Here is a 26,609-nt window from a genome sequence, read left to right on the forward strand (position 1 = left end):
TGTTTTGGAATAAAATGATGTTGAGAGAGTTGTTAGGAATATCTTGACCAAAGAACTGCTCATTAGTCTCAGAACTCAGCAGGCTATTTGCCTTTAAGGTGTATGTATGAAAAATCAGGTCATAGATCATTGCCAGCCAGTCAAATCAATAGGTGTGGAAACAAAATGGATTCTTGGTGGGGAAGAATAAAAGTCCTAGCCCCTTAGAGAATCTATTCAGCCTAGTTTGGAGTTTTGCCTTTAATAACAAACGAGAGTACAGATTTAGGTCTCTAGGGCTTTCTAGCTCCACAGTCTCTGAAAGTTTAAAAACACACACCATTAGCACTTGCCTCATCTTTCCTAAACTGGCGGTTGTCACAGTTCCTTTAAAGAAGTAAGACAGTGCCTCAGAAGACAGCAGTCACCTCCCACACCCCCACTCCCCCAGACACCCAGGATATATCTTGTGTATACTTAAGCTGTCTCTGACACACATAATTTCTTTTTCATCCCTGAGTAATCAGTCTTTTTATCCTCTTAGCAAAGGAGAACAGTATATTTTTATACAGAAAAGATTGGGAAGAAAGGAAAATAAAAGAAAGTCCCCCACCCCCTTTCCAGGGTATAGTCCCATAAAATAGCTACAAATTAAAGATGGCAGGGAAAAACCAGAGAAGTTTCTGGAAAAGGGTTTTTGTCAGGTGCTAGTTGAAGATCTGGTTCTATTTTGATCATTTTTTTTCTTTAGTTCTGTTACTTAGGGGTTAATGATGGTGTTAAAATCCCATTACTTTGGAGGGATTAGTTTCATTATTTCATGAATAAGGTCAGTCCTGTCAACAGGCTGCCACCTTCCATCAATAGCCCCATGTCACACAATCACTCTGCTCTTGGTTCTCAAATCCTCTTTTGGATTGCAGGTCCTATAAGCCCTATTTTCTTTTGAATATTAGTAAAGGGTACGAATGTTAGCATATTCCCACTCTAAGACACAAGAGAGCTCACCCTCACCTTTGTTTCCATAAGATTCTGAGGACACAGAGGAGAAAAAGAAAAATCCCGCAGGTCTCTTTGAGATGGTGGTAGATTGATTAAAAAGATAGCCATAATATTCACCCCTCTCTGTATCCATCTCCTTTGCAGTAGACTTTGAAGTTTTCCCCACTTAGGAGTATATCCCCCACCTCTTGCATCTGAACTGTCCTCATTACTTGCTTTAGCCAATGAGGAGAAAAGCAATGAAGGGAGGCCACATGCTTCCACTCTCTTTCTTGAATTTTTCCTGACATTGCCATGAGAACAAATCCTGGTTGGCCTTCTGGATAATGAGAAAGCACATAGAGAAGAGGTGAGGGAACTGAACCAACCAACTCTCAGAGGCTGAGCTGCCCAGCTGACCTGGAGTTGACTTAGTCATGTGAGGAATCCAAGTATGGAGGAATTGCCAGCCAAGCAGTCTAAAATGCCAAACTACAGAATACAAGCTAAATACAAATTTACTGATCTAAGTCAACTGGTTTGGAACAACTTGTTATTGAGCAATAGCTGACTATTACAAAAGTTCACAGTCACGCTCATTCTTTGGATCTTTTCCCAAATTTCCCTTATTATCATTAATGGTGCCAGCAATATGGATAATAAGAAGTAATGCTAGGCTAGAATATAGGCCATGCCACTAATTTGGTTCTCAGAATAACATCTAGGGAATGATTGCTATTTTGGACAAAAAGAATAGAAAATACAATGTTAATGTCCTGGACTTTTAATGACCTTTGAGTAACGGTCAGAGAGACTAACCAAACTTTTATAGTGGAAAATCTAGCTACAATTAGGAACATCGATATACTTGTATAGTTTATCAGGAGATTTATCAAAGGTGTGAAACATCTTTGATGTGTAAATTAATTCACTTAAACATAAGATGGAGTTCAGTGAGTACATCATATTTGCATGTATGCAATAAGTGAATTTTCTAATTAAAAGTGATGCTAGGCCTGTTTCTACCCCTGATGCTGATCATGTCACCTTTCACCTTGTCATTTTGATGGGATGTACAGCTTATAAGGCATTTTGATGAAGATTATCCCAGTTGATGTTCTCAACCACACTGTGAAAGGCAAGCATTATGAAATCTATTTTGTTTAGACATATAGACTGAGGCTCAGGTAGTCTTACGACTCTTGATTGAATTCTCTTTCCATATCACCTCCATGCTGCCCTTTAGTTTGTAACTTTGGGAGGGGTAGAACATAACCTTTTATATAAACTTTCATTCCTCCAAATCTTGTTTGGGGAGGGTATGGTGGAGTATGAGTGGCAGAAGCTGAATTTCACACATGAAAATCAAAAAGCCCAGGATATAGTTGGTATTGCTTTGCATGCAGCTCCCTGCTCACTACTGAGGAATGCCAGTTTTTAAAAGCAGGCATTTGGAATTAAGAAGCATTCACTGAAGAAGGGTGGATCCAGAGAATGCTGGGAAGTAGGTAGAATGTAACTCATAGCTCTACAGCAGTGTTTGGGGCAGATCCTCAGAAGCAGCATGTATCTCATGAGAAGGTGTTGTCTTAAGTAGGGCTTCCCCAGAAGCAGATCCTGAGACAAGAATTTGGGGGCAAGTGGTTTATTTGAGAAGAGATTTTGGGAAATATAAATAGTGAGGTGGGAAAGTGTCAGAGAAGTGTGAGAAGACAACCAATTAAGACAGTGATAATTACCTGCCAAGTTGTCATATGAGTAACTGGATATGGATTCTGCTGGAGAACTCTGGGCAGCAATGTAGAACACAGCTCTCAGAGTTATCCAAACTGGGCCTAAGGAAGCTGGGATATGCACTCACATATTGCCATTCATCCTTGGTTGAGGGCTGCTTTCAAGGACATTAAAATTTCAACACACTGTCATTTCCTGCCCTGCAAAGCTCTTCACGGAAAATAGCCCTTTGTGAGTAGAAATAAATGCTCCCAGGATGTGGGCAGGGCACCGGCAGCATCTTCTAAGTTTATGGACCAAATTTTTCTGGATTTCTTGGGGAAAGAGGTTCATGAACTCAAGATACAAATCTCCTGAACAGAATGGTCTTGAAGCTGTGTTGTGGCAAGAGGCTAGAGGGGCTAAGGATGGTGTAATAGCAGTAAGGGAACATCAGCTGGTGGCACCCTGCTGGGACTGGTACCTTAGGACAGTTGGATACCTTGGGCTGCTTTGCAAACTTATGCTGGAAATAGCTGTAGTTAAATAACTTAACGGTTTACTTTCCCTAAGTTTCCTTGTTTCCCAAACCATCTTAGAACATTGTCTACTTTTCTAAGATTTTATATTATATGTATCCTTAGCATACTGTTTTAACCTCAGGATTTGCCTTCTTGCTCACTATCCCAAGGATTTTGCAAAGTTGTTTTTTTTTTTTTCTTTCCTGGATAGTGTGGGAACTAGTATTGAATGAGTTGCAGAGAAGGTACTCTAGTATCACTGAGAAGATATAGGTAGTTTGTATGTTTCATCACTCCTCAAAATGCTTCACAATGGTCTCACTGAACATATTTTAGTTATTTCAACTTAAGTTACTCCTTGAATAATTCCCTGCTTAAACTTCCCGTCATCCGTGAGGTGCTCTTCAACCATTCTATTTTATTTACTTATTTTTAAAGATTTATTTTATTTACTTATACATATAAGAACTGGGGTATAGTCCAGTGGTGTGGGGGTGAGAGGATTCATGAGAGACAGAATGGGTTGCAGAACAGGTGGATCTACTGAAATACACTGCTGAGGGGAGCAGTGGGTGAGACAGGAGAGGTTTGCTGAACCATGTGGGTTAACTCCCTGGCCAGGGATGGAACTCAAGCCACAGTGGCTGGAGATAGCTTGATAGGGCTAAGACTAACCCCTGCACCACCAGGAAGGCCCTAACCATTCTATTTTAAAATAGCATCCTCTCTCCCACCTTATATACACTTTACCTTTTTCACTGTTTTATATTTTTTTGTGACATGTTCTATTTTGATTGTTTATCTCATTCCAGCTTGACTGTAAGGTTGGTTAATGCAGGGATTGGGCTTCCCTGGTGGCACAAAGGGTTAAGACACAACCTTTGAAGCTGTCCGTAGCCTTTGCAGCAAGAGTTCAATCCCCAGCTGGCCAGGGAAGTGACCCACTTGGCACCGCAGACCTCTCCTGACTTGCCCGCTGCTCCCCTTAGCAGTGTATTTCAGTCAGTCTGCCTGTTCTGTTCCCCACTCTATCTCTGGTGAATCCTCTCACCCCTACCTCTGGCCTGTACCCCGGTTCTCGTATGCATAAATAAATAAATCTTTAAAAAATTAATACAGGGACTTTTCCCTATTTGTCCCCTACTGCTGTATTCCCAATACTCAGAACAGGGCCAAACATAGATGCTCAATAAATACTCTGTAAAGGAATGAATGAGTGGATGGATGAATGAATGACTGTCTTACCAAGACCTTCTATTAAGAAGTGTATTACATTTGTCTGTGCTGCTATTTGTGAATCCACATGTCTCCTGGGGTTTCCTGAGTGGTTGAATTGAGAGAAGCACAGTCCTGGATTTATCTCCCAGGCCTCTCTGTAGCTTTGGAGTCACACACATCTGCTTTGAACCATGCCTGTATTATTTATTAGCTGAGAAATTGTGTTCAAATAAATTATTAATTTCTTTTTTTGGCAAAATGGGGCTAATAATGCCAATCTTGTAAGTTTAGAGTGTTTAATGAGTCAACAAAAATAAGATACTTAACATAGCACCTGGCATGTACTTACTAGATAGTCATTTTCTTTCCTTCCTCTTCATTTCCAGTTCAATCATCAATTTGCTGACAAATCAGTGATAGCAAAATTGGGAAGCTGGTCAAAGCAGCTGCTGGGGGAGGAAGTGGAAGATGGGTACCCGAAACTGGAAATAGAGAGGCAGACAAGAGGAAAGGACTCTGCTTTCTAGGACCTGGACCACCCTTCACCTTCTGGTCTTTAGCAGGAGTACCCTTTTGTCAGTGCCACATATGAAAAGTGTAGAGGATTTAGCCTTTTCAGTGCTCTGTCTTGCCAATTGTTATATTTTTAATGTACTTCCTGAGTTGGCACCTTACCCAAGAGCTGATTCATCCCTGGGGAATATGTCTTCCTTTGGCCAAAAGGAAGTAACTACATAAAAGCTGAGGCTGAACAAGTTCAATTATGAAAGGAAATATGGTTTAGAATGAATTACATGATGGGCCTTAAAGCAAAATGCCTGTATCTTACATTTCATGCATCTTACTTTTCATAGGGTTTTAATTAGTCAAACAATGTGGAAACACACTCACTCACCTGACTGAGAACAGATGGAGTTGGAATGGAATTTTGAACATACTCCATATATTGATCCGTTAGCAATCTTGATAAACACAGCATATTTATTCACTGTCTCTGTCTTCTAGCATCCTCTCCCCTGCCTTAATTTTAAGGAACAAATATGTTGTTATAGTTGTTCTTTAGAATAACTTCCCTTAGCACCTTGGTATCTCCACAGCCTATCCTGAGGCTTGAGGCAGTGGCTAAAGAACTGCAAATATTTATTGAGAAAAATGAATTTGTCATGGTTGTTTTCACTTCCTAACTGTTCTCCCCAGACCTCCACAGAAGCTGGTGATACTGTCTGGCAGTCAACCAAGGCAACCAGAATAAATCCATCTGCCTTGCTGTTATAATGTAGGAGAGACAGAGGAGGTGGTAGAGGCGAGGAAGGCAATGGTGGTGTTGGTGAAGGTGGAGGAGGAGATGGTATATGGACTGGGAAGGTGGTGATGATAAAGGTGGAGGTGTTGAAGGGGCTAGTTAAGATGGTGGAAAGGTGACAGACAGTAGAAAGGTAAAATGGAGGTAACGAAGGCAGTTGTGGTGGTAGTAGAAGTTGAGGTGGTACAGGCACTGGCCAGGTGGTAAAAGCGGTGATGTCAAGAGACTTGAAAACATGTCCACATGAAAACTTGTACATGAATGTTCATAGCAGCATAACTGATAATATCCCCAAAGTGAAAACAGTCCATACGCCCATTGATGGATAAATGGATAAACAAAATATGCTTTCCATACAATGGATATTAGTTATCCATAAAAGGAATAAAGTTTTATTACTTGCTACAACATAAATGAACCTTGAAAACATTATGCTAGATAAAAGAAGCCAGTCATAAAGGATCACATATGATATAATATCATTTATATGAAATGTTCTAACAAACAAATATATACAGGCAGAACATAAATTAGTGCTGGGCTATGGCCGGTAGAAGTGGGGTGGGAGTGAGAGCTAATAGGTTTGGGGTTTCTTTTTGGAGTGATAAAATTATTCTAAAATTAGATTGTCTGACTGTGAATCTACTGAAAAAAATGAAATTAAATCCTTTAAATGGGTAAATTGTATAGCATGTGGATAAAGTTGTTAAGAAGGGGAAGAGTGGTCATGGAGGGCTCAATTTTGATGGTGGGATTTGGGGGAGAGGAAGAAAGATAAGAGCTGATTGACACCCAATATATCTGAATCTAGGCAGGCTCCAGTCTGAGTATGCATATATGTTTCCATGGATTTTTAAAATATATCTTTTGGAAAACTGTATTTCTGTCCACAGCTAACACTTTAACCACACACAGGCATTTGTGAGACAGATTATAAAAATCAAGACAACCTTCAACGGCTATTGAAATTGTGTCTAAAGGGACAACTTTGCTTTTTCCACACAGCGTCCTCAGCATCCAGAACTGGCTGTCTTAGGGCCATTGGGACAGAGCAGCTGGGATCACCTCCTGTAAGTGCAAATATCAGCCGGGGTCCATAAAGAAATTAAAGCAGACATCTGAGGTCTATAATTTTTAATAATTTTAAACTAGCTACAAAATGTCAATCACTTTCACAACCAACAGGAGACAGGAGGAATTTAATATTACATGCTGTAATGATATTTATCTCACAGTTTATCTATATTTCATTCATTTATATTATTTTTAAAGGTTTCTTTATCAGCTACTAAACATCTTAGCAATTTGGTGTGCATAGCTCTAGATTAAGCAACAGAGAATTGTACTGATAACAAACCACAGGGGAAATGGTGATTAATAATGAGTCAGCCTTACAAAATTTACATCTCCACACTGTTTCACAGCAAGTTTGCTTTCTCCAAAACATCGCCTTCAAAAGCAGCAAACAAACCCTATATTACATCCATTTGACATAGTTTCAGCCAAACGTGTATTTTGCTGGAAATGATTAAGTGGTGAGTGTGTCAAATCCACCTTTTTTTTTAAAAAAAAAAAAAAGAGGATGATTATGGCTAATAAGTCTATATGTTGACAGAAAGAAAGTGACACTACGCAGTTTTGCTGGTATAACTTAATCTTGACAGCGTCTCAATACTGAGCATGCTTCTTGTTGTATGCTTGTGTGTTTTCTCATCAGTATGCTACTGTCATGGAAAGATTTTGTTTAAGTAGGAATCTAAAAATCTATTTAGTTCTCATGCATAAATGCATAAATCACATCACTTTTAGTGCAATGCCTGTTAAGTTATTCCACATTGTCTAATCATGAAATCATAAAGACAAATGACAGCCAAGAAGAACCAAAGACAGCAAATTTTGAGAGTTTCAGAGCCTGACACTCAAAGAAAGGACTGGGGCAGTAGCTCTGTGGAATGTCACAGTTTTACAAGAACAATACTGTGTATTGAAAGAATCAACAGCACATTGAGCATTCCTAAATTGTTATCATTCAGCAAACGCCACTGAAGAGATAAAAAGGAAAACTGAAGCCCAAGATACTTTATGTAGGGAATTAGAGCCACCAAATGACCACTATATACAACCTTTGGAAAGAAAGAGACCCAGAAAGAACGAAACACACATAATATGTTGGGAAACTGATGGACGACACAAGACAACATTCACAATGCGGGCGAACTGATGTGTGTGTGTGTGTGCAGACCTACTAGGTAATACCATGAGAAAAGCATGAAGGTGCTATCTTGCCCGACAGCATTTGGAAGAGAACTCAGATGGGCACATTTAACCACTCCCCAGCATCTTTGTTGCACGTTGGTTGGCCTCATCAATTCTGGTTTTGTTGGAATCAGCCTAGAAAAAAAGGAAGAAAACAGAACTATGGTTATCCCTTCCATTCATCTTTCTAGATTCATTTCAACCCTTCTTGAGTGAAGCAACTTATCGAAACCTTGTCCTTCAGAAGTGACCATCCCCTTTTTGTGTGTGTTTCAGTAATTATCATTACTTATGGTTGTTCCTGGCCATCATCTTAGAAACTTCATCTTAGTCCTCAGACACAGTTTTCCCCACCAGAGAGCATCCTTTTGAGAACAGAGTTATAGTTTATATTTCTCTATTGGAGTGACATCCAGTGTCTTCTATAATAGGCACTCACCTCTATTGAAAAGAGTTGCATTACACACACTAGTACAGCTGGATTCAAATTATGTCTAACTTATTAGCGGTTTGACTTTGGACAAATTACTTAGCACTGTGCAACTGCAGTTTTCTTGATTTTAAGCTGGGGGCAATAAATAATACCAATGAGCACCACTGTCTCTCGGGTTCCATACATTCAACTTTGACAACATCAAGATTGACATCAACTATGCAGTTTATGTATTAATGACTTTTTCCAAGTAAATAAACCAGTCGGAGAAGATGTAAGGAATTTGTCTAAAGTCATAATACTAATAATTGGGGAAACCAAGGTGAGGAGGCAAGTGACCTGGAGTCAGTCCACACTGGTAATCACTGTGTCAATCACTGTATTACTTAGGCTTGCTGTAAGGATGAAATGAGTGTATAGAGTGTATATACATACTGTGCTTACAATAATGTTTTGCAAAATTTGAGTGTTCAATATACATTACTTTACAATTATTGAGTGATACTTGCTTTGAGGATGTTAATAACGTTAAGCCCCACTTCTGAAGACCCAATCCTATGGACTTGATAACTGGCTTATTTTAACACTGGGCACATTTACTATAATTGTGTGCGTTGTTTCATCTCCTCACTGCTTGACTTACCTCTTGCTGTATATGCAGCACAAAACTAGGACTACTACCAGGATAGACTTTTAAACCCAGAAAAATAAAATATTCCTAACTCTATTAAGAAAGATATGAGTCAGTAAGTAGAGAGACAAAGAAAGAGATTCTGTTTAGGCTGTTTTATTCCATCGTGATTGGTAATATTGGTCCCTTTCTAGACTGGGAAAAGGAGGAGGAAGTGGAGAGGCAGGAATAGGAATCTGAATTATTTTTATATCAGCAGTATTAGGCAATGATTTCTGATTTTGTGCCTACTACTGTTCTGGGTGCTTTCCAAATAATACTGACCTGGGTTTTCTTTTTTCAGTTTAATTGTGAATTCCTAAAACACTAGAGTTATACATCTTCAAATAGAAATTTGTAAAGTTAAAATGGAAATATTTCTAGATTCTTCATAATGCTAAGTTATCTGGCAATTGTTCCTTACCATTTGTTTGGATAATCTAGAGTTGACTTTCAAAACAAGTGAAATAAAGCACTAATTTCCCTTGATTGTATTGATCTACAGACTCACATTTTTGACCTTAGTTACTAATTTGGAGAATGAGTATTTCCTCCAATATTACTTGACTCTTAAATCTTCCCTCTGTAGTTACAGATCATATTGGAAATAATGACTCTTCATTTCAAAGGAAAATTACAGGTTCAAACCAATGTTCCTGCAGGTTGAATTATATTATTTTTCCAGCCTAAACTCTGAGAAAAACTCAAATGAGAAAAATAATCCATTGAAAAATGGAAGGCATTTCTGGAGACAAATGTTCTCCAGAAAGTGCATAAGAATGCACTTGTGAACTTTCATCTGTTGGTACAAGGGATATTTTGAAGTCAAACATGAGGTTACCCCTTGCAGAGTCTGAAAGCATCTTGGAAAAGCAGAAACAGAACTGTGTTTGATGAGCATCTGTGATTTCCCCTTACATTTTTTTTCTGAAGTATATCAAAATTCAAGCCCACAGAATATCTGACATACACAGTACCACATCTTTATTTCATTATGTAACAGAAAGAGTGTCTTTTCAGAAAAAAATCTTGTGATAATCTCTTTTTAGAAACCTTTCTGTATTTGGAAAATGCCTCTATGTTCATCCTATTTCTATGCTTTAGGAATTTATTATGGAATACGTCCCACCCCAGTTTTCATATATCTATGTAGAGAATCCTAAACTTGTGCCATACTTGGTAAGCTATATGATTTCCCCCTGTGAGAAAGCCAATACGACCACCATAGAGCTGCTGAGAGCTTTGGAAGGTGCTATCTGGCCCACCCTGCTGAGCACCCTGGGAATTGCCTCTACTTCAGACCATGACAGATGCATTAGGTCCATGCTCAGAATTAGGAAGTGGATGCTTACCCTACCCGAAGGCCCATTCTCACCCCATGTTGAAACTTCTGTGTTAACGATCTTTCATGAGAGTTCTCATAGAGCATCTGATATAAACTTGCACGTTGGTTGGCCTATTTTAATAGCTTTCAGAAATAATAGACATTTTTAAACCTGGAAGATTATTTATTTGCAAGTGTGTGTGTGTGTGTGTGTGTGTGTCTATTTCCCTAAAGCAGAAAGCAAGGTTTTTAAAAAATATACAAAGCATTTCAAGGGGGGAAATCACATTGTTTGGGACTCCAAAACATCACTATTAAACTGAGTGGTGACAAAGGATCATGGCTGAGGGACTGGGTGAAGGTTGTTGTTCGACTCATGCAAGAAAACGAGAGAAACATCAAAGATTATTCCTATAGTGTGACTTCAATTAGATATTAGATATGCAGGAGACTTTTACATTCTGTTCCCTGTTATCAGAAATGAGAACTTACAAGAGAAGTTGAAAGTCTTTTAATAATTATGCATATAGTATGTAACATTTGAGGGCAATACTGGGTGGAAATGGGCTTCATTTAAATAATTTTCAGATTGTGATTGTGGGGGGAAAAACTAAGCTAGTCCTCCAAAGGCAACCTAGAGCCTGCCTCCCCTTTTTAAACAACTCCGTATTCAAGGAGTGGCTATTTTCCTGACAGGCTATTGTCTGACTTTGATTAAACCTTATAGCTGCATGTTTTTGTCCTTGTAGTAAACTGGGCCCAGAAAGAATGGTCTTCCCTAAAGATGAGAACTATTGCAGAAATGAAAAGTGGCAGAATGAAGATGTCATTTTCCTTTTTAGGAATACTTTAAAAAAAAAAAAACCTTAAAGTCTAACAGTATCAATAAAAATTTGACTTTCCCTTTTTAGTAAAACTTCTTTTGGAACTCTAATTGGTTTTGATACACTACCCACTAATACCTGTGAATAAAGTGGGTCCATTAATAGAAAATAATTACTTCTTGTTTTTTCAAATAATTTTTTTGTTGTAAGCTACTTTAGCAATTACTTTGTAGTTCATTTTTCTTGGCCATAATGGGTTAGGTCAGTTTATATTGACTCCACTTTTTGAAACTCTCAATATTGTTCTAAAATCTATTGATTTGCACAGCAATAAAAGCTTTAGCATATCAAAGGATTCTTAACAATAAGTATGTAATAGCCTGCAAAAGTAAGCTAAGCACAAGCATTTTGCCATCCAACACTGACATTTGTGTAGCTCAATATCGATCAAGAAAAATATTTATGGGATCAGATATGTTTTAAATGTAGTGCATAGAACATAATAAGGAAAAGAGTTCCTTTTATGTCTACTCATTCCTTTTTCAAGTCAGTGGAGGCTCGGTGGATACCATGAAACTTGTATTTAGCCTTGTGATTTAAGGGATCTCAACAGCATCCTTCTCTGTTTACTAAAGTGGAATGAATTGTTAAAAAGAAATTCAGGGCTTCACAGTCTAAACTTCAATATCTCCCAGGGAATAAATCCACACAAGGATAGTCAACTAGAATAAGATTATAGATGCACAGTTATTATTAAACCTATAGTGTGTGTATATCCCCCTTTTGGCAATTGAATATCTTTAAGAGAATGTAAAGAATATTCAGAACTCTACTGACTGGAGAGGGAGTGGAATATAAGGACACAGAAGTCATGTCAGATTTCTCCAGTGTGAAATATCAGTGTTTGGTGCCTTGAATCTTTTTATAAAATCTTTCCAGTGTTTCTTTCTGTTCTCTTTCTAACCTCAAGCCTTCAGACCCACATTTCCCCATTCTGCTCTCCATTCTTCCTTATGCCTCTTTGGGACAGTCGGGGGTTCAGTCTTAGAGCCATGTCTGGTGTCTTTGCCTTGTGTTAGCTTCTGATGAAGTCAGCTTCATCGGAATATGTTCCTTTAAGATCTGGACATATGAACTGTTGACCTGGATATGGAATCTGAGCCTTTTTGAACTATTCTTAAAGCTTTGACATTTGTAAAATCAAAGCTCATATTCATCTTCTGACTAAACTAAAATAACTTTTCTTTCTCTCATATCCTGATTCTATTCCTACATCAGCTCTAGTTGAAAAGCTCCTAACCATCCTTCGAGGCTCAATCCAAATTCAACTTACTTTTGGTGATTTTTTTCATCTCTGGGTCCTTAAATCTTTCTTTATCGAACCCTCCTTAGTTTCTTATGCATGGTTCTCCCAAATTACATTTTGTTTGGTAGTAAATTCATCTGGAGGCTTGCTGCCTCCTGTGGGTTATGAGTTTCTTGGCATTAGGATGGTATCTGTCTCTCTCGCTTCCATATGCCCTTCAGTGCCTCACACAGTGTGTGAAATAGAGATGAATCTGCTGGATTAAATTCTACTTTTCATTTATCTGTTGCTGAATTTTTCTCTTGGAAAATTAATGAGAAAATCTCTATCTACCAGTGTGCCTGAATCCCATGTCGTGGTTTGAGGCCTTATTATGCTCTCCACACTTCCTTTTTGGTTATTTCAGAAGAAGTGAAGAGCAACGGAAAATTGATTCCTGCCACACACTCACCTTCTCCATGATCCTGTCGATCTGGCGATTCTGTGTATCGATCTCGTTGCCCATGTCCAAGGCCATGTGACGGAGGTTTCCAATGATGCCGCTCACCTGCTCCAGGTTTTCATCCATTTCATTTTCTCGGGCATCATTTGTTACCCTGAGTGTCAAAGCAATTTTTAGCAGATAAGAGAATGAGAAAAACCTTGAATATGAAGGACCCAAAGCACCGGGAAAATCTGTAGACCTCTAAGTAGTACTTTAAATTTCATTTTTGAACCCTTGAATTTCTACTTTTAATGAAGCATATGAAATAGAATAATGTATCTACTTTTCTCACTTTCATCAGTGCATCATTTCCTACCTTCATGTTTATCCCATTTTCATTTTTGAAGTGTAAAATCCTTTAAATTGGGGGGCTTCCAGGTCAGAGAATGAAGATGGAACTATTAGAAGCTGTGTTTTTCTTTCTGAAATGACAACCCAAATCTCCAACGGTCAAATTCAGAATGAAAGGAAATGTTTATTGTGCTAAATCAGAGACTTTCTCTGCTCATGTCCTTGGGAACAACATCATGGGAAGAGTAACAGTAATTAGTCTGCTCCTTAATACTGCTTGCTCCCAGAAACTGCAAAAGGGCATTATTTGTTCAAGATGATATTTGTTTGCTCAGATTTCAATGTTAGAGTGTTTTTGATGGCATTGTGAATGGGTGATTTCAGGGGAGAAAACTGAGGAAAGGATTCCCCTCTCAAAGTGCCTGACCATTTTGCCATTTTTTTCCACAACCCTGCTTGAAGGTTAGAAAGGTACTAACTCTTCATTGCGAATGGTATTTATTCCAGAATGTTGTGGTTAATTAACATTTACCTACTATGTGTCTCTGGGTACAACAGAAATGAAAATAGAGCTATCTTTCTAGGTAGTGATCTAGACCTTAAATCTAGGTGACAATGCCCTGTCTCTTGAGTCTGGCTTATTGGTTAGCAATATCAGCTAAAATAGCCTAAGTATAGATAGCTTTACAAACAACTAGCCAGTCACTGTTGAAACCTTGTGATGCAGACTATAAAAAGGGATAGTTTTCTTTTCTTTTTAATAACAGGAATGTTTGTGAAATAAGCCAAAAAGAAAAAGAAAAATACCGGATGGTCTCACTCATAGCAGGAATCTAGAATACTTAAATAAGGGACCAGGAAAATGAATAACTATAAGAAAGTGAAAATCAAAATCAACAAAAACTATGAACCAGAGACACTTTTTGGGGGGTGGGGGGCGGGAGGGGAGGGATTGGGGTCAGAATGGGGGGGTTGAAATTGTATGGGGAATATAAAAATAAAATTTATTAATTAAAAAAAAATAAAAATAAAAAAAATAACAGGAATGTTTGTTACAATTATCCTGTTTGCTGGTCACATGAGAGTCGCGTTCTGAATTCACAGATCTCATTTGAGATTTTTAAATAGATATTTAAGTTGGCTTTTGCTTCTGGTTCTCAAAGGAAATAATAAGAGTCCAGGTATGTGCATTGTTTTCCATTTGTAGCTCCAGAATCATTCTCTGACCTTCTTTTCTCTGTGTCCTGAAAGTCTAACTGCTCCACAACTATATCATCTAGATTCTCTTAATCTTTAATTTCAGGAGAGCTTTAACCCATGGGCAATGAGAGAGAAGAAGGCAAAGGGCATTTCCCCTTTCACTTATTTATTTCCCTGTTTCATTTCCTGCTGGTGTTGGCATCAGCTGCATCTCTCTCTACCAATTGCCTCTCGGTACTAGCAAAAGTTTTCAGCTGTCCCATGGGATGCTTTCTGCTGTTGATAAAGTCTATGAGTACTTTACCAATTCTTGTTCTGTCTTTATTTGCTTTTTAGCAAAGTATTACCATTTACTTACTTTCCCTATTAATTTTTCAATATAATTTTTACAAATGTAATAATAGTAATAAGAATTTTATAAGATACCTAGGCTGTGCTAGGAACTTTCCACATATTATCTCACTTAATCTGTGCTAGAAATTATTATGCAGAGACTACCTCTCACATTTTTCCATTCAGAGGAAAGTGAAGATCAAGATTGGGTAGCTTGCTTAAGATATGAATTCAGATCCAAATCACTCCAAAGACAAATTTTTAACTACTTCATGCCTATAATTTCACATCTGATGCCTTTCCCTGTCATTAACTTCTGTAAACTATCTCTTCAATAATTTCTGTTCAAAAATGATTCTGTTCAAAAGTTATGGAATGAAATGCTGATTGACTGCCACATTGAGGGTGGAGGTAGTCATGTGACTTGCCTTGTCTTGTGAAGCTTTGGCAAACATTATAAATGCTTGTGTGCTGGAGCTTGCCCCTTGGAATGCCCAAATAAGAAATTCGGGCTAGCATGCTGGAGAGGCCATGTGGAGGAAACGTGAAGGCATCCTGCCAGCAGATCCATCCACCAGGGACGGAGGCCATTTTGTATCAGCTGTACCCAGTTGCTTGCGATGAGTGAGCCCAGGAGAGGGTCTCAGAGAACTACTCAGTTGACATACAGATTCACATATGATAGAAGAATTGTTATTTTAAGAACTACTTAGTTTGGAGCGGCTTGTTGCACCCTACTGCTACAGTGCCGTCTGCACCAGGCTCACCTGCGGATGAAGCCACCACTGATGGCCATCTGTTCCCGTTCATCCACCACACGAGCTGGCTGGCTGGCCACCACTCCATCCTGATTATTGCCCCAGGCTTTTTTGTAAGCATCACTTGATTTAAGCCTATGCAAAAAAGAGGGTGAGTGCCAAGGCAAGGGGATGGAGTGTCAAGGTCATAACAATGGTTACCTCTTCAAGCGAAGAACCCGAACCAAGCGAATGAGTTTCAATTCGAGGCATTAGAGAATACCGATATATCATAATCCTGACCCAAAGAGTTGGCCACCACCATGCCTCAGCTACTCAGCATTTCATTTCCAATTGAGTAAATTGCAGTTGTCAAGACTGCAAACTTTGCCCACAGGCACTTCTTGTTTTGGTTTCCTTTTGTAGTTCAGTTGAATTTAATACTTAGATTAAGGTAGCTGGAGGGCACTGAGTTCTATTCCAGTGACATAGCTATATTTTGAGACACAAAACACACAGAAAAACATACTGGCAGACAGACACAAAACAAGACTGCCAAGTAGAGTGTGTACAATACACCACGGCAACACACTGTCAAGAAAAACATACTTGACCAAGTTTTTACACACCTCATGCAAAGATTCCCTGTTTAATTCTCTCCCCCCACCCCCCACATGTGTGGAACTAACCATTGTAACTCTGCATGAAGGACATAAAGGATTGGTGGTTGGCCAAGGGTGATGGTCTTTGAGTTGCCTCTAGAGTGATTTGAATTAGATAATATATCGGTACTTCCAAACAGTCACCATACATCCAGAGTCGATGTACAAACCTTTGTCCACAGAGACAAAAAGTAAAAGAGGCGTAGTGAAATGAATGCAGGAAAATAGAAGAGAGAACAAGCCATCTAGCACCAAAAAGGGAAATCCCTCTACGTCTTCTTCATGCACCAGCTACAGGCATGAGTAGAAAGTGAAGCATTCTCATTTAAGCCAAACTACTCCAGAAGTTGATCATTCTCGAAAAATGGCACTAGCAGGACAGTAATAGCCTTCATGACGATTTGAAACGCAGGTTCAATAGCTTCTTTGCCGGACTGAGGGGCGGGGTGGGAGTAATTACAAATTCCTACTTCAAACTATCCTGGAGGGTGTGGGGGGAGCGTGATCTGAAACTGGTGTGGTCTCCAGGGGCTGTATTTCACTGAGCTGCCTTGGAGAGAGACTTAAAATCCAGGCATACCTGTTGTGCCCAATAGGAACATGTGCAGCATATTTTGGTGTGGGTGTGTTGTAATTTAAGGCAATCAAAGATGTTTTTAGGATTTTTTGCATAGTAGAAACCACACGCTTTTTAGTCCAAAAACAAAAGCACATTCTTTGGTCCTCCTTTCACATTTTCTATTACAAAACACCAGAATTTGAACCCCCTTTTCAATTTTCATTTACAAGAAAATCACAGCCATCTATTATAACTGGCTCTAATACTAATATTTGCAGACTGGGGACCAAGCAACCCTGGAGACAGTTAGAAAATTGTACAAATTAATTTCAGTAACTCCCACAATCTAGTGTGGAATGCCATAGCCCTCAGAACTGTCAGAATTTACTGTGCTAAAGAGCCATGGGCCCACTCAGTGGGACAGGATCCAAAAACTAAGAGAGCTTAGAGTCTGGCTTGGTTTTTTCCCAATCCCCCCATCTCCTTCCTCCTATTAGTAAATGAAATTATATGGACCTTGTGATGTTTTCTGCTATGTCAAACGTCTGGCATACCATCTTTGGCAAAGTCAGGAGGGTAGGGAAGTTTGCGTTTCTGAAAGAAGGCGAATCACTGCACCCACAATGCTGCACATAGACTCACAGAACTGCCGTACATCTACCATAGTCCTTGGAAACATGCCGAGCCCGGGCGAAGCCCTCAGAGTGTCCGGGGCACCACCAGCCACTGCGTTGTGACACATGGTTTTTAAAGCATTATTCACACACAATAGGGAACACTTCGGTCAAGCTTTGAAGCTCAGATAGGGTCTCTTGTGCAATAAGGAATTACTGCCAACCGTAAAGTGGAATCTGTAGGGGAACTTAAGAATTCGTTGGGGGCTGAGGGGCTGCCTCCATTTTGTCCTCCACACATAGTTGATGAAAAGGGAACGTAAATCTGGTGGGATTCATCACAAAACAGGTGAAAATCTCACCTGGAGGCAAGATGCCATTGGAAGGATGTATAGTTAAATCTTGACTAACTGGAATGCTTAGCAATGAATCGTTGGGTGGATTCTCTGATCTTCTAAATTAACAATGGGCTATGGAGGAAAACAGTTTTTCAGAGGTGCTTATACTCTTGGGCCACTTTCCTGCCTTGAAGTCTTAGAGTGGCCTTCAGAATTGGAACTTTACTTGGTTAGGGTTTCTCTTGATGTGCCCCATGGACTTTTCTCTGAACTTCAGCTCTTATTATTTGGTCCTCTTTGATATGGAAGTTAAAGGATGGAGACTGAATTAGAGAATGTAAATTTCCTAAACTACCCTGAAAGAGGAATGATTTAAACTTGCCCTTTGTGATTAATTTTTTCTTTATTTATTTGTCAATTTTTGCTAAAAGGTAAGTACAGTCAAGGATTCTAGTTAGCTAGATTCCAGTTAGTCAGGCTTTAGCATGGGTCATTTTTTTTTTAACATTTTAAATTTATTTATCAATTGAGCCCCTCCCCCTCCTAAACAGGAAGTGGGATATTTTTAATCAGCCTCAAAGTTTAAAGGATGTGAATGGTCAGATAATCAGCTAGAAATGACATCAATTTCTATTCTAAAAGCTAGGATCAGGAGAGATTTTAGGAAAAAGACTTCTGTTCAAAGGGAAATGGGTGGGGTGAGGGAGATCAAGTAAGAAGTTTAATTTTCGAAATGCATGTCAGATGATCTGCTCATGCATTTTTTTTTCCACTGCTAGTCAAATGAGACTATCTTCCACAACCCTCCTTTTCCGGTTCCTTCTGTTGCAAACCTTTATAACCACATGTCACATTTCTGCTACATTCCAAAAAAAAGCGTTGCAGAACCTTGAGAACAGTTGAATGTTTTGTGATGTTGTGCATGCAAAATCTACACATTTCAACATTTCGGCCAGTGTACGGGCAGATGTTCCAAGAAGAAAAATTTGAGAGAGATGGGTCCAATTTGGTAAGGCTTGAGCCCTTCTTGCCAAAAGACTTGCAGCTTCTGCATTAGGTGCAGCCACAGCTGACCAGACATGGCATCTGGTAGATAGCTGAAAGACAGAATGTCTGTCACCTCCTCTCTAACTCATGGAATGCTTACTTGAGCCAAATTACCTGTCTCTTTTGCCTCTGAAAAATCATACCTTGATATAAATATATTTCTCACCTTCCAATCTTACCCCCAGTCTTTTCTAAATGTGCCATTTTGGCTTTGGGGGTTAGAGGGAAAGAAAATTCCCTACGTGCCTCTTCCTTGAGGCTTGTCTCTGTCTCGAGGTACACTTTCTGGAAAATGTTGAAACGTTCATCAATAAAAGTTGCTGACAGTGAAGCTTTCACTGTAGTATGCCTGATTTTTAATGCATCAACAGTAACTCCTACTAATATCATCTATGCTATGAGATGAATGCATCGGAGACGGTATTGATCTGTTCTGCATGCCACATGCTCATCCTGCCTCTGTGCCTGGCAGGAATGAGCTTGTCAAGGCTTGGAGACGGGCCTTGGGAAACCAAAGCTTCAGGCAGGCAGGCAGCACCTACTTGTTACAGGGACACACACAAAGCCCGCAGAATTTTCCTAGGTCCGTCAAATTCTTTTCTGCTTCTTTCATGTCCTTATTGATTTGGTCCATCCCTTCCTCAATGCGTTCCAGTTGTTCTGATTAAACACAAGTATTTTATCCCCACAGAATGAAGCAGATGGAAAAGGACAAAGAAAAAAAGACAAAACTTCAGACATTCACTTTGACATTAAAAAAGAAAAGAAAGAAAGAAAGAAAGAAAACTGGACGCCACAGATTAGAGCTGGTACCCAGTACCTACTTGTTACAAGGACATATGAAAAGGCCACAGCATTTCCCTAAATCTTTTAAATTTTTCTCGGCCTCCTTCATGTCTTGGTTGATATGGTTCATGCCTTCTTCGACACGATCGAGTTGTTCTGGTTAGGACAAAGGGATGACAGTGTGGAATGAATTTTTGGGGGTTTCCAACAGAACATGAGAAATGACTATGTGAAACGGAATTTGAAGGAGAAAGAGAGATTACAATGCATTATTCAAGAGGATGCATTGCTGTAGACTTCTGCCGCTGTCCTACACAGATGTGGGTGAAAGGAAATGAACAAAACGATGCACAAAATAGTTTGTAATTCAGACATGATGGGATAGGGTAGGTAGGCCTGTTTGATTCTGAGTGTCCAGGAGAGAAGCACACAATAGTCATTTACTCAGACACCAGTGAAACCCAAGAGAAAGAAAAACAGGGTGTTAGTTTTTGTTTTTGAGGCATTCAGGCTACTAGAGAAAGTATATGCTTCAACTCTAAAATACCTGTATCTTTTGGTTTTTATGCATCCTCGATCAGGTTAGAGTTGAAACTAGAATCCATCTTCTCCTTTGGGGAAAGCAGCGACAGTACAGGGGTAACTGATCATTTTCCCTTACCAGTGTTCTCTAGCCAGAAGTAGCTCATCAGCAACTCTTAGTTTTAGAAACTTTGTTTTTAGAAGCCATAAAAAAACCAGTATCAGCACAATAATGTTACTAGTACTGGAATGTTTTAATTCAGCTAAGTTTACTAGCTGTGAAAGCTTTGGACTGGCCCCTGATTTCCCATTCTCTATGAAGGGGAAAATGCTAAATACCAATCCCAGGCAGAAAGCAGGGAAAGTGAATGCATGGGTCTGAAAAACAATGGATTGGAACATAAGACAGCCTCGAGTCATCTCTGCAGTCAAGCTGACCTTAGTGTATTCAGGACATAGATCAATAGCCATAAAAACAAACCATACTTCTAGGTTGCCAGGGTTACATACACTACTAACTTGATTAATTTTTCAAAAGTTGCGTCATCAAATTGAGTAAACTACAAGTGCAATGTAAGGATTTTAAAAACAGCTTTTAAGACCATTAAGGCAAACCGCAATGGGATGGCTGGCTGTCTATTACAAAACCTAATTACATTTCCTTTCCTCTTTTCATCTATATTTTCATGCATGCATGACTTTGCCTCTGGAAGTAAAGGCATGGTAAGTACAAAACTGATGAATAATTTGCAGTCTGAGAGCATATATAATCACTTAAGAATAATCTCACATTAAATCAGAGAGAAGGAATTGTCATTCCAAAACACTAAGATAGGTTCACAATTGGGAAGCCTGTCCATTTGGAAAATAAGAGCCTGTTGTGTTCTTTTTGTGTGTGAGGCTAGGCTAGATTAGAATTCAGCTTGTCCTAGGAATCCTCTTTCTCTGCCATGTTTTTCAAATGACTGGTGAAAACAAAATTTTCGTATTCATCCTGCATTGGATGGAAGGAGGAAATAACAGTATATGACAAAGAACTTTGTTGAATAAATAGAAGTATAGTAATATCTTTAAGAAAATCCTTAGAAGAGATCAAAAAATGAATAGTGATTCTTTACATTTCAGGGAATCTTTTCTTTTCTGAAGACTTCATTCTGGTTTTATTTTAAAATTGCAAGAAACTAATGTGTAAATCAAATTAACTATTTCGTGAGGGAGTTGCTGGGGCAGGGGGTGGGGGTGGAGAGGGAAAAGCAGCTCAATATCTTTAAGAGAAAAGCTATGTTAAGTACAGATGGAAACTGGGATCCTAAATCCCAAAAGAGTAATGGCTAATGGCTTCCTGGTGTGTTGGGTTGTGATGGATTGAAGGAGTGTCTGGCCTCAGAGGGAAAGCACCCTGGAGTGAACTAAGCACATTTGAAATGTGCACAGATGATGGCACAGGGAAACATATTCAGGTATTTGCCCTTCTGAAAGAGTTTCTCTTGAGTTAATATTTTGGCCAAAATCAACCACCATCCTCATCTCACTCAGGACAGACAGTAGCATCTTGGAAGCTGATGCAAAACACGTTTGGAGTTGACTATTTTTATTTCCCTAAATGTACTTTTTGACTTTTTGTTCTTGAGCTTGGCAGAATAACATTTTGGGTCTGGAAAGAGCCTCCAGTAGATAACACTAATATGTTGGAGGAAGAACTTAAATTTTCTTTTGTCATTTTTGAATGACTGGTTATTTGTGAGAGATCCACCAATGGCAGACTGCTGAGGGATTTAAGTTTAGCCAACTTTTATATTAGTCATATCTAAGACAACATAAGGCTCTTGGGATTCTCAACCCAGTTAAAAACAGTAGAAGAATAGCAAGACAATGCTACTGATCCATTGTGTAAGCCTTCATAACTTTCAGTTATAAGATGCTGCCACATGGTTTTCATTTAGCATTAATATGCATATGTAAATTCAGTTAAATATATTTAAATAGCCACATGTGGTTAGTAATCATCTTATTGGATATTACAGCTTTAGTCATTCATAACAAGTTTTTGCAAATGGACTTTAGCAAGAAGGTTGTATTCTCAAATGCTACCTTTTAGTGCCATGAGCCTTTGAGAAAGTTGGCAGCCTCCCTGGATGAAGATTTACTTTGCCTTTACTCTGCCAGGCAGGGGTCAGAGGTTTCACTGTTTAGTTCAGAGTTGATCCCAGGGGCTTTTCTTAAGAGCTACATCTTCACCGTTGAAACATATAACCCAGGAAGATTGCAAAGGAACAAGAGATACAAAAGTGGAAGGTTAACTCATCCCACATTAGTGCTAGGGTTGCTTCATGGGCATTCCCTCGGAGAAAGTTTTCTAGAGAAATAAAAGTTCCAGGACTCAGTACGTTTCCAGGGCCATCTGTATGCTCAATGCTTCTTGGTGTCTCCTGATACCTGGGTATAAAACAAGAATCCCATAAAGAGTTCCTGAGTGCAACCATTTAGCTAGACAACCTGGAATGGTTCTTTAGAAGGAAGGCTGTTCTTTGAGACTCAGGTGCAGCTGCAAGGTAGAAGTCAATACTTTTGGAGTTCAGGCACAGAGAAAGTTAGTAGAGCATAACTGGAGAGAAATTGTAAGGCAGTTATTGATTCAAACAACTAAACATGACATATACAAAATTAAAATGTATTTACAATGGCAGTGAGAATTGCTATTCACTTATGCTCATTGTCATTTAACAAGACCCCAATCTCCTATAAATGGAACAAGTAACACTTAAGAGCAGGCAGAAGGCACCCACTGCTGGAGGTTTTACAGGTGGATGCATCTCATCAAGCTCAATGTCATCAACCTGGAAAAATTCAGGCTACCCTAGGAAATACATTTAACCATGGAACTCAACAGTTAGTGTGGTGTGGCCACAAATGAAATGTTTGAGCTGAGAATATTAACTATTTTTGTGGGGAAAGGAAATCTCTTATTCCACTTCATTTCTCAGACAATAATATATAGATGTTCCTGGGAAGTATTTATGCTTAAGAATAATATATTTTTATATTTGTATGGAGATTTTAGTTTTCTCTCTAGACTTTCTTTGTGATAGTACAATGAAATTTGCAACTCAAGTAAGCTTGTTGTTAAGCTTCTCTCTTTTTGATTACAGATTTGTATATATTATTTTCCATATTTTTATATCAAAGTCTCATAGGTTGGTGGTGGAGGGGCATTATCCTGACAGTTTCCCAAAGTTTTCCTCTGATTGCAAGACATCTTTTTTGTGACCTTCACATATAAATTATTAGCTGAGAGAGTTCATATCACATGCAAATTATTAACTAGATGAGTTAATAAAGTGGAACTACTAATTATTGCACTGTAAATGTATCAATTTAGCTCTGGAAATGAGGTACCTCTCCTCTATATAGGCATCTGCTATTTAATTTTAAACATTTTTTTAAGATTTTATTTATTTATACAAGCACTGGGTACAGTCAGAAGCACAGGAGGGTGAGAGAATTCACCAGAGCCAGAGCGGGGAGCAGAGCAGGCAGAAGGACCGAAGTACACTGCTGAGGGGAGCAGCGGGCGGCAGGAGAGGTCTGCGCGCCATGTGGGACCCTTCTCCGGTGGCCGGGGAGCAGCCGGGGATCAAACCGGCACCGCAGAGGCTTCGGGCAGCTTCGCAACCCAGCGCTCAACCACTGCACCACTGGGGAAGCCCCTGCTATTTAATTTAAAAAAAAAGTAATGTTTTGCTGATTGAGTTTCAAACCTGGGACACTGTTATACAAACCAAGCCTGCAAGTTTTATAATTATAGCAAATTCATTTGGGGACTTCTGAAGACTACCACAGTTAATATAATTCCTTTCAAATTTAACTCCTCTGGAGTCCATTATTTGTGTGTGTGTGTGTGTGTACATTTTAAAAACTGGGGGAAAGCATTGGGGTTGATATTCAATTGTTTTTCTTTTAACTAATGCTTAAGAGTAATATATTTTTGTAATTGGATGGAGATTTTGGCAAATTTTCTCTCTAGATTTTCTTCATCATAGTCCAATGAAATTTGCAACTCAAGTAAGCAAATCTTTTTTTTTATTAGTGAATATTTATTGAAAAAGTTCAATACAAATAAATAATATAAAAACAGAAGTCCTAACATGACATCCAAGATGCACCCACTCAGACCTCCCTTTAAGAGGGGCTTTTCTGTGAGGAGTTTAGTGAGTGGACTTCCCAGCTGTGGTACCTGTGGGCTCCATCTTGGCATTTACATAGTGGCTATGCTCTCCCAGGGATGCTTCTAGCCAGGACTAAGCAAAATGGGGTTACCAGAGCTGAAGTGCTGAAGCACCTCAATGTGGGGCTGCTCTTTGGGTAGTCTTTGGGTAAACTTTGCTCTGCCTCCCCATCAGCCCACTGATCCTTTCTCAGAATAGCACCTCATCTGAATCCCTTCCTACCCAACCCTCTTCCTCCCCCCATTTCCTATTACAAGTATCAGACCCCGTCATGACAGCTGAAGGCTCCCTGCCTGCTCCTGCCGCCTCTACTCTTGACTCATCACAGACATTCTCATAGACTTTTTTCTTTCCTCAGACTAAACCTCAGAGACTTTGATTTTTAGCATTTATTTCCAGTAATACATTTTCCTGTGGTCCCTCCCTGCCCTGCCCTAACTCCTTAGAAGTCAGTAAATGAAGATTTATCTAATTTATTGTAATGGTTGAAGAATATTTCCTTTATGGACAGCTCATAATTCGTTTAGTTGGTCTTCTAACTCACAGACATTTAGATTGTCTCCAGTTTTACACTATTACAGACAGGTAAGGCATGTACACTTTTCTTTGTATAGTTGTAAATATATAGCCGAAGTATAAAATTCTAAGATGTGTGCACTTTAAAATTTGGAGATATTGTCAAATTGCTCCATCAAGAATGAGAATTTTTTTTCCCAATACATTCACAGCATTGGTTACAATATTTGTGATAGTCTGCTAAAGAGTGGTATCTGCTTATTTGTTTTAGTTGAAGCATGCTTTCATGTCTATTTGTAAACTTCTGATTATTCTTCATCCACTTTTCTTTCCGGTTTCTACCCTTTTCTTTGATGATATGTAAGGGCTCTGTGGATTTTAGGGAAAGGCCTTATGTCTGTTATTGGTCATTCCCCTAGGTTTGAGTTTTATTATTAGAATTTGTTTATGGTTTCCATACTGTGAACAACTCTTAGTTTTATTTTTGATGTTTAAAATGTCTCTCACAAGTCCTGAGAATTCGCTAATGCTTTCAAAATATATAAAGAGAAAAAGTTCTCAAAAATCTGTTTATAGGATAAGAATTCAGAATGAAATCAGGTAACTAACTTGTGGCTAGAATTACATAAAATTTCAACATATAACTAGATGTACTGAAACAAAGACAAAAACGGTCTTACCTTTCTAGATTCCACTTTAGAGTATAAACGCTATACTAAAGATCTGGCCCTCTGGTTTTCATTGCTTCTAACATCTTTATAATAATTTTTAAAAACAGGTTTAATTTTTCATTTTCCAATGATTTCCTTCTGCTTATATCCTGTTAAAAATAGCTTCCAGGGCCTCCCCCGTGGCACAGCGGGTTGAGCGCAGCACTGTGAAGCTGTCTGCAGCCTCTGCAGTGCTGGTTCAATCCCCGGCCAGCCTGGGAGATTCCCACATGGTGCAGCAGACCTCTCTTGTCGCGCCGCTGCTCCCCTTAGCAGTGTGTTTCGGTCCTTCTGCCTGTTCTGCTCCCTGCTCTGTCTCTGGTGAATTCTCTCACCCTCCCATGCCTCTGGCCTGTACCCCAGGGCTTGTGTAAATAAACAGATTTTAAAAAAAATAGCTTCCAGTTATCTTAGAGATATCCATTATAACTTAGAAATAAAAAATACTAGATACTGAATTAGGATGGTCAAAAGAAACAGCATAATTTATTATTATTTCCCTAATCAAGAAAGTCAATTCATGGAAAAGATGCAGAAGGAAAGAAATTCTCACACTGACCAAAATATCATCATTTTAAAAAATCCAAACAAATGTCTATTGACTTCAAACTTCTGTTGCCCCAACATATATCACAGAAAAAGTTATTCAGTCATGAAGGACTCCACATTTCCATACATTTACCAAGCTCTTCAACAGAGAAAGGAGGAAAATCAGGATAACAATGCTAGAATCCTCACACTCATTCATCTGTGTGACATCAAAATAACCACCTGTATTTGCACAATAAAAAAAGTACTTTATTCAGATGAGGAATTGTTCTTACTGAAGAAATCTCAACTTACCTCCTTGTTCATCCAACATAACCAAAGTCCTGATACCAGCATCTTTACTCTACATTCCAATAATGGTAGCAAAGTTGAAAAAGAGTTAGAGAGAAAAGAGAGAAAGAGAAATCAGTCAGGGGACAATTAGCCCTAGAAATGGAAAATGAGGAAGGACCAAAGGAAAAAGAGGGAGGAAATATGGCCAGAATATTAAGGGCTGGGGAGGGCCTC

At 39.0% G+C, this 26,609-nt stretch overlaps 1 protein-coding gene across 2 annotated transcripts in view; it reads right to left on the reverse strand.

The window, feature by feature from the left end:
* Window positions 1-6,838: 6,838 nt before the first annotated feature.
* The window catches only part of SNAP25 (synaptosome associated protein 25), a 28,892-nt gene continuing 9,121 nt past the window's right edge, over window positions 6,839-26,609 (reverse strand). Inside the window, exons 3-7 of one of the 2 annotated variants that reach the window (XM_037494734.1) lie at window positions 26,397-26,445; window positions 19,618-19,735; window positions 15,604-15,729; window positions 12,980-13,124; window positions 6,839-8,106 (exon numbers count right to left, since the gene is read on the reverse strand). In XM_037494734.1, the coding sequence (XP_037350631.1) occupies window positions 8,038-8,106; window positions 12,980-13,124; window positions 15,604-15,729; window positions 19,618-19,735; window positions 26,397-26,445 (507 nt within the window). In that variant the 3' untranslated portion in view covers window positions 6,839-8,037. Of the gene's footprint in view, window positions 8,107-12,979; window positions 13,125-15,603; window positions 15,730-19,335; window positions 19,454-19,617; window positions 19,736-26,396; window positions 26,446-26,609 lie in introns of both variants that reach the window. The other variant, XM_037494724.2, reaches the window with a different exon arrangement.

The sequence above is a fragment of the Talpa occidentalis genome, unplaced genomic scaffold, assembly GCF_014898055.3.
Source record: "Talpa occidentalis isolate TD23 unplaced genomic scaffold, MPIMG_talOcc4v2.1 talOcc4.10, whole genome shotgun sequence".
NCBI classification, from domain to species: Eukaryota; Metazoa; Chordata; class Mammalia; order Eulipotyphla; family Talpidae; genus Talpa; species Talpa occidentalis.